Source organism: Taurulus bubalis, assembly GCF_910589615.1.
Source record: "Taurulus bubalis genome assembly, chromosome: 3".
Lineage (NCBI taxonomy): Eukaryota > Metazoa > Chordata > Actinopteri > Perciformes > Cottidae > Taurulus > Taurulus bubalis.
Window position 1 is genome coordinate 14,095,758 of NC_136591.1, and position 8,124 is coordinate 14,103,881.

General features: G+C 45.1%; 1 protein-coding gene across 1 annotated transcript; it reads left to right on the forward strand.

The window, feature by feature from the left end:
• Window positions 1-4,306: 4,306 nt before the first annotated feature.
• Window positions 4,307-7,680, forward strand: sox19b (SRY-box transcription factor 19b; the record flags this gene model as incomplete). Its single annotated transcript, XM_079214739.1, has 2 exons — window positions 4,307-5,068; window positions 7,425-7,680. The coding sequence occupies exons 1-2, from the start codon at window positions 4,410-4,412 to the stop codon at window positions 7,678-7,680; spliced, it is 915 nt and encodes a 304-aa protein (XP_079070865.1). The 5' UTR covers window positions 4,307-4,409.
• Window positions 7,681-8,124: the final 444 nt, after the last annotated feature.

Genomic DNA, 8,124 nt, shown 5'->3' on the forward strand with positions numbered 1-8,124 from the left:
CAACTACAACCTTAGATCTGCCGACGGCAACCTCCTTACCCCCCCCCCCCCCCCACCCCCCCCCCCCCCCGAGACCTGGGGGGACATTGCTGCCCCCTCCTTCTGGAGCTCTCTCCCCCCAGCACCTCAGACATTCTCCCTCACTCGCCTCTTTCAAAACAGCACTCAGAACTCACCTTTTAAATCAGCTTTTAACCTGTGATGCTAGTTAAGGTCCTGCAATGATACATATCCTTATAGTGGGTATGTATATATATATATATATATATATATATATATATATATATATATATATATATATATATATATATATATATATATATATATATATATATATATACTAGTGATATATTGATGACAATTTTGGTAGTGTGATGTCATAGAAGCTGTCAGACGGCCCATAGTCTCCCCAGATAACAGGGAACACATTTGTCTGTTACAGGTGAAATTGCAGTAATTAAAGCTGAACAGAGTAAGTGGAACATTCACACCCACATCAGGATCAGGTGTGTGTGTGCCCCGAAAACGTGAGAACACACACACCTCCATGACATTATCAGCTATGACTGTTAATACTGACACATGACTGGAGGGGGGGGGGATCAACTTTGACAAGCAGCAAAAGAACATTTAAAAAAAAAGAAGAGGAGAGAGCCCAGCTCATGCGATGATAGACAGAAAGGTGCAAACCTCCGGCCGTGTTTGTCTGACGTGACACAAGCGTATAGAGTAAGAGCGTGTGACGGGACAGAGCGGCCGGAGAAAACTCCTCTGCCATTCCATTCCATCGAATCCGCAGAGGTTGACAGATAGACGAAGAAAAGCCGAGAGCGTGAGTGTGTTGGTGAGTTGTTTTTGAAAGAAGGAAAGCCAGGGGGAGCGAGGAGGCGGAGGAGGGCAAGGTTTGGAAGGGATTCCACACAAGGTTGTCATGGAGATGGAAACGGGAGACTGGAGCCTCACAATTCCCAATTAGTCACAAACACATGGTCACAAACACACACACACACACACACATGCACACACACACACACACACACACCTGCAGATAGCGCACACACACATCTATATAATACACTCTCTCTAAACTCTTACTAACTACACACTTGGTAAGATGTCTCACACACCCACACGCACACACACACACACACACACACACACACACACACACACACACACACACACACACACACACACACACACACACCCTTGACACAGTGTGCCAAGGGTTGGGAAATTTCACCTGCCTCACCTGTTTGTGATTGGTATCTGTGCTGTCTGGCTGCAGTCACGCCTATGGCACTGCTAAGAAATATATATACCTTATTTTTCATTTCACGCCATACTTGTTGGACTTCACATGAAAACCACAAGAACTGTGATTGGCTGCTTGTTTTTCTCTCTCACATATGTCCTAATTGCCTAATTGCAGCAATGACTCCAGATTTGTTTCCTTTTTAAACTTGTCTTCAGCCCTCTGACTCCGGTGACATCACTTGAGGACGTTTATCAGGCTCATCTCAAAACCAATAGGCATCAATGACCGAAACCCCATTAGCCCCTTTAGTCTAGCACAAATTCACCCAGAGGCGGCGCAGAGGACGTGATGAATTTATGAAACACAACCAACACATTCTCACTCCCAACTTACTGACTCTTGACCAGCAGCACTTCAAACTGTGGAGCTCAAAGTTTGTTTCACACAGGACACAAACAGTGGCCTGCTGGGTGAGAGTCCTGGGTTTGTTTGATCCATCAAACCACTCCACTCCCTTATGTTGACTTTCCCACTCCTTATCCTACATCAGTTGTTCTGATCCTTTCAGAATCCCCCACCGAATTGTTTTAGGTAGTTTAGTGAACCGATGCGCACCACGGGGCGTTTTTTGTTTTATTATAAACCCACATTACGAAGGAGACAACAAATATCACGGATAACGTGATTGAAAGCTCCAAACGGGCAACCAAAGGGGACGTCTGAGTTGCGATTATTTCAACAGGTGAAGCGCCTCCGTCCATGTGAGGGTGAGTGAAGCCCACATTCACACACTTCTGGGTCGATTACATCCAAAAACACCAGTTATCAATGACATGTGGGTTTTAGCGTCTATATGTGGTCATCACACGGCAAACAACTACTTATATTTTATTGTAGATTCAGGAAACACTACTTCTTTATTGTTCATGAACAACATGTTTCTATAATTCCGGCCTTAATGACACTGCTTATATGTTGTGTGCCTTCACGTGTCGGGCTAAACGGAGGATTTATCTGCCACGTCACTGAAGCCAACTTTGGATGAAGTGGAGCCGACTCGGACACAGCACGGCACTTGTAGTCTCGGGGAGTGCCGCTGTTAACAAAGACTCTGGAGGACAGCAAAAGAAGAGGTCTATTTTCACCAGGCCAACAAAGATCTTCCTCATTCTCCTGCAGCTCCAAAGTAATTCTGTGTGCCATTGTAGCCGAATCAATACCCGTGTATGGGGACATGTCTCCAGCACAATCCTCTGAAAGGAGGGCCCGGCTTCTCAAAAGCTGCTCTTTAAAGAAGACACAACGAGCATTTCATCAGCGGTTAGCTTGACTTTTAATAATGTTGTTGTCTTTGATTGAGTCGGACTAGTTTAGCGGAAGAGGGATATGTTTGAACAAGTAGCAGTTTCATGAAGGAAAAGGGGACCCCCTCACACTACATGCCACAGTTTTATTGGCTATGTTATGATTCTACTTGGATAAAAATGCTAGAGAAAAGGAAAAAAACACCCATATTCAACCATTATGCACACAGTTGACAAACAGGCTCTACGGCAGGTGTAAATCGTTTTTTTTTAAAACTATGTGATGTGTGCACATGGCTAAGCGTCTTTAACTTGAAAAAGTTGCAGTTGCGATGTATTTTCAATAAAGATAGGCCCAATGTAATACAAAATACAAAGTTCCGAGTGAACAGAAGGTACACCATCACCATTATCAACGAAAGATGTAGGACTACAGATTAAAAGATGTATTTGGTAGTGACCTTTTGGATTTACCACCCAGGAAATGTGGGTAACTGCCCCGGGACCCCCGGCCCTCATTAACTGCAGATATGCGTAGAGGGGCCCTGTGTCTGTCTATTTTAAAACTGTGTTTCTGGGCCTCAGGAAAACATTTGACGAAGCAGCCATTTGCTGTGTGCGATCCCCACTGTACCTGACAAGTACTCAAACACATTGTATACATAGTGTTGAATGGGAGGAAGTGAAGGTCAACAAGGGTCGGAAAAAGGGGGTTAATCTGGCCCCAAAATAAAGATTTGTGGTGGTCTGCATTACATTAGACACCGGATATTAGTTTTTCTTCATGAAAGTAGCACGTTTATTATTTACCAACATAAACATACTTTTTTTTGAATTGCTGTTTCTCTGGAAAAGCACACTACAAACAATTATTTAATTAAGCCAAAAAATCTAACATTTTCAATAAAGGAAAAGACACTTCGAAATGATGTGTGGTTCATTCAATTTTGTTAGCTTTTATGCGAATTATAATGTGATCCCATCAATATAAGAATTCATATTCAATGTTTTTTATATATGAAGTTGTTTAAGTTAAGTTTAATATCTATTCAAATGTACAAGTATTTATATAACTTGTGTGTATGTCTCATGCACTACAAAAACAGAGGACTGAAAATAGACAGATACAGGCAGTTTGAACTGGTTTTGGGTTTAGAGAGTTAGCCTTCGTGTGTGTGTGTGTGTGTGTGTGTGTGTGTTCGCGCGCGCGCGAGTGTGTAGTGTTTGGATCCAATCGAAGTGATTTTTTACTCTTTTCGGAGAAGAACGTTGATGAAACCTTTTTATTCAAACGCGAACAGTGTGATCAGCTCGCTGATAACGCCCTAATTGAATATTAAGACACTTGTCTCCCCGCCGCCGTCATCAACAAGTGTCTCGCGCACCCTCGGAGCTTTTCAATTGCAAATTGGGAGCGCGCACGCACGCGGAAGCTCCTCGCTCTCTCATTGGTCCGCACCCGGCCCACTGCACGAGAACAGGGCAACTTTTGCAGCGGACGGGCAGACGAGTTCAGTGTGTGAGTTGGCCGACTGACAACAAGTGGTTTTCCCGCAGAGAACTGTTTCACAGCACCGAGAGGAGGCTGCGAATAACTTTTTGAACACCCGTGTTGAGCTTTAAAGTGACCGACACAAGCAGACTTTTAATTTAAGAGAAACGGAGACCTTGTCCGCTGCTTAGTGTCCCCGGTTCGTCGTGCGCAATTAGTTGATTCGCATCAGCCGGTGAAGTTTGTGGGGAAACCTGGCCACAAGTCGCCAGGTGGACTGCGACAAAAAGGCTGCTGTGCGACCGCGTTTGAACTCTCCAGTAAGTCTTGTCAACTTCGCTACACCTGCCCCAACATGTACAGCATGATGGAACACGAGCTGAAGCCGACCGGCCAGCCGCAGTCTCACCAGACCTCCCAGGGAATGTCACCAGTCACCGGCAACATGACCGGGGGCATGGGCGGCAATGGCAACTCTCACCCCGGCTCCAAAACTGCATGCGCACCGGGAGTCGACCCCATGGATAAAGTCAAGCGGCCCATGAACGCCTTCATGGTCTGGTCCAGAGGACAGAGGCGCAAGATGGCCCAAGAAAACCCCAAAATGCACAACTCCGAGATCAGCAAGCGGCTGGGCGCCGAGTGGAAGCTGCTGACCGACGCCGAGAAGCGGCCTTTCATCGACGAGGCCAAGCGGCTGCGGGCGGTCCACATGAAGGATTACCCCGACTACAAGTACAAGCCCCGCCGCAAGACCAAGCCCATGCTCAAGAAGGACACCCAGGTGGGCAAGTACCCGCTGTCGGCGGGGAGCCTGCTGGCGGCGGCGCAGGGCCAAGGTGGCAGCCCGAGGATGGACAGCTACGGCTGGGGCCCCACCGGGGGGTACGCCGGCATGCAGAGTGAGGCGCTCGGCTACACGCAGCAGCTCCACCGGTACGACCTGTCGGCTCTGCAGTACCCGCCCGCGATGTCGGCGGCGCAGACCTACATGAACGGAGGCAACTCCTACAGGTGAGTTGTGTCCGCGTGAGCTTTGCGCAGCAATTTGCGACATGTTTGTCAATCCCGTCCCTTGCCGGAGAAAGTAATGAAAGTAACTTCAAAAGATGTGTTTTATTTGTGTATGATATTGTATCTTCTAATTATTTCACAAGTCAGTGTTTTAATATTTGCCACACGCTTAAGAAAATTAGATTAAATATATTCAACATGCGCAGTAGGCCGGATCCACCTGCTTCAGACACGAGAAGGCGCTTAAAAACCCCCCACTGACAACACAGTTTAATAGCATCACCCAATGATGACCTCCGGAAAAAGAAAAATGGGGTGAGGTGTTTTTAAATGCCAATCAGCGGAGGAGCGGAGCTATTCAGTCTAGTGAGCATGCGCAGTGAACTAAGGCTTTAAATTATGCGTCTTTATTTAATTTATACGACTGAGCTTTCATCCTTATGATTTGTGGCTCCCTGTAAGTACAGGTCCCATACACTCATGTCCATATACACCTCCACACTTTAGTTTGACTAACACTTTTACTTTGAAGAATTATAAAACATGCACTTTTTTTTATTCATTTATTTATATTTTTTTATAATTCACCTTGAAGTGTTTTGTTGGTTTGATATAATACAAGGACAGAATATAATAAATGGTATGAAAATATACCTCCAACCTACAGAGTGGACTTTAAACATCTGCGACTTTAATCAGGTGGAAGTGTTGAGGGAAAGTGCATTCAGGCCCATTGAGTCATGAGGAGCTTGGCCTGCGATGGAACAACAGGCTTCAGTCTGTTGCCTACTTGTTATGCGCGTGACGCTTGGCTCTGGGCTGGGTCCTGCCTGGAATGTTGATCAGGGTGACTTGACGGTAGGAAGGGCTGCTCTGTGTGTGGTCCTCTACCCACAATCCCCTATTCCACCATTGTCCTAGTTACACTTCTGGGTCTCTGCCTCCTGCCTTACAGGGCCAACGGCCCCAAAGTACAAAGCCGGAACACTTTAGATGGATGATGTGGAAATCTATTCCAGTATCTGATCACTTGGGCCCTTTTTTTTTTTTTCTTTTTTTTTTTTTTTTTTAACAAAAAGAAAGATGGTTCAACTGCAGACATCTTTGTTCTCCAGCAGGTGAATCCTTTTTAAAGCTTCCCTAAAAGATGTTTTGATTTTCGACTACTTGCTTGTCAGAGATTTTGAGTAGTTTCGGAAGCCCAAACTTGTTGAATGCCCGTCCTGCTGCTGAAGCACAGCAAAGGAGTTTCCTAAAGTTGGAACAAGTTTGTTCCAACTTTAGTAAGAGCACTTTGTTAGTAAGAGCAATTTGTTAAGGGATTAGAAGCTGAAAGTCATATAGCAAAGAAATATAACTGATCTTGAGAAAATAATATGTATATATTCCTCAGTAAATTTAAATAGTAAAAAAAACCTTTTGAATTTCTGTTATGTGATCTAGAACCAATTGGCATTATTCAATGGCACAGAGACAATTGGGAGTAAGTAGGAAGTTGTCTTTTGGCAGGTGCATCCCCTCATTCATTTGGGAATGATCCTATTCTTTTGTCTCCTGAGGTTGTTTTTTTGCAGTCTGATTTTTTTTTTTTTTCTTTTTCTTTTTCTAAATCTATTAGTTTCCTTTTTTTCCCCAAATATTCAGATGTACGTGCATAGCCCCAAGGGTATTAATCTGAGCATGCTCAGTAGTTATCCCTCTTAGCGTCTTCTTCCTGGTCAGAATTATAGTGGTAGCGGAGCAGCTCTAACATCCTGTTCGACATATTGGTTTACTTTTAACATGGCATAATGACTTGAAGGACTTATTCCTATTAAAATGTTTTGAGTCGGGAAACTGAAACCTGACTAAGTGGTGTCAAAAGACCGATGTGACAACGAGAGGCATCACATCTAAGGATGCGTGTCATTCTCTCGTGGCAAATGTTGTTTTTTGCTCTCAGATTGGTGAAAAGCAGAGACTGTATCCTGTTAGTGAACGCATAAAGTAGCACCAAATGAAAAATTAACTTTCCTCAACTTCTGGTGTGAGATGAATGTTAGGACATTCAGAGACGACAGAAGAGGCACATCAGTGTTAGTCACATGAGTTTTTTTTTGCCAAATATTAAAGTAAGAAAAAATGTTCATTCAGGTGGGGAAAAAGTAAAATGAGTTTGGTTTGTTCCCCAGTAATCCTGATTTTGAGCCTCTGTACCTGCAGCTGGAGACATTGTGCAGTAGACTTTTCTCTCTTTTTTTTTTTTTAATCTGTTTGACGTCCAATAGAGATCCATTGACTGAATGTGTGACTGAATGAAAATGGCAACAGTGCATCCTTTAACCACCATTACTTGTGACCTCCTGTCTCCCTACAGCCCCATGTCCTACAGCAGCAGTCCCCAGCAGCCCAGCACCATGTCCATGGTGAAAGCAGAACCGGTGTCCCACTCGCCCCCAACGGGGGCGCCCAACCACCACCGCGGCCCTCTGCAGGGCGACCTCAGGGACATGATCAGCATGTACATCCCCGGACCAGGGGGGGACGGCAGCGACCCCTCAGCAGCACAGAGGGGCTACACCAGCGTCCAGCAGCACTACCTCTCTGGAACCGTCCCACTCACACACATCTAGGACTGGAAGTGGGAGTCGCGGGGGTGGTGGCGAGGTGGGTAGGGTGAACAGAGCGGGAGGAGCAGATATGCTCAAGGTGCACAGTTGGCTGTACAAGAGATGGGAGTCGGGTGTGGGGGACTTTAGATGGGAAGAGAGACGTGAAGGAAAAAAACAGAGGAGACTCAATTTGTTATTGAAAAGCTGTTTTTCTACCTCTTTGGTACCACACAAGTTAAGATAAATGCGACACACACCACACATGTAGAGCCCAGACTCCTCCCTGCCCACCAGCCTCCAGCAGACTTCTCTCCACGAAGGACTGCAGTGAAGACGGAGCTCAGAGTCTGTTTATTGTGTACATATAAGGAAATGTTCTGTCTTTTTCTGTCTTGTCATTTTTATTTTTTACAAACTTATCCATAATAAGTCAAAAGACTCTTTTTAAATACCACTTTAAAACCC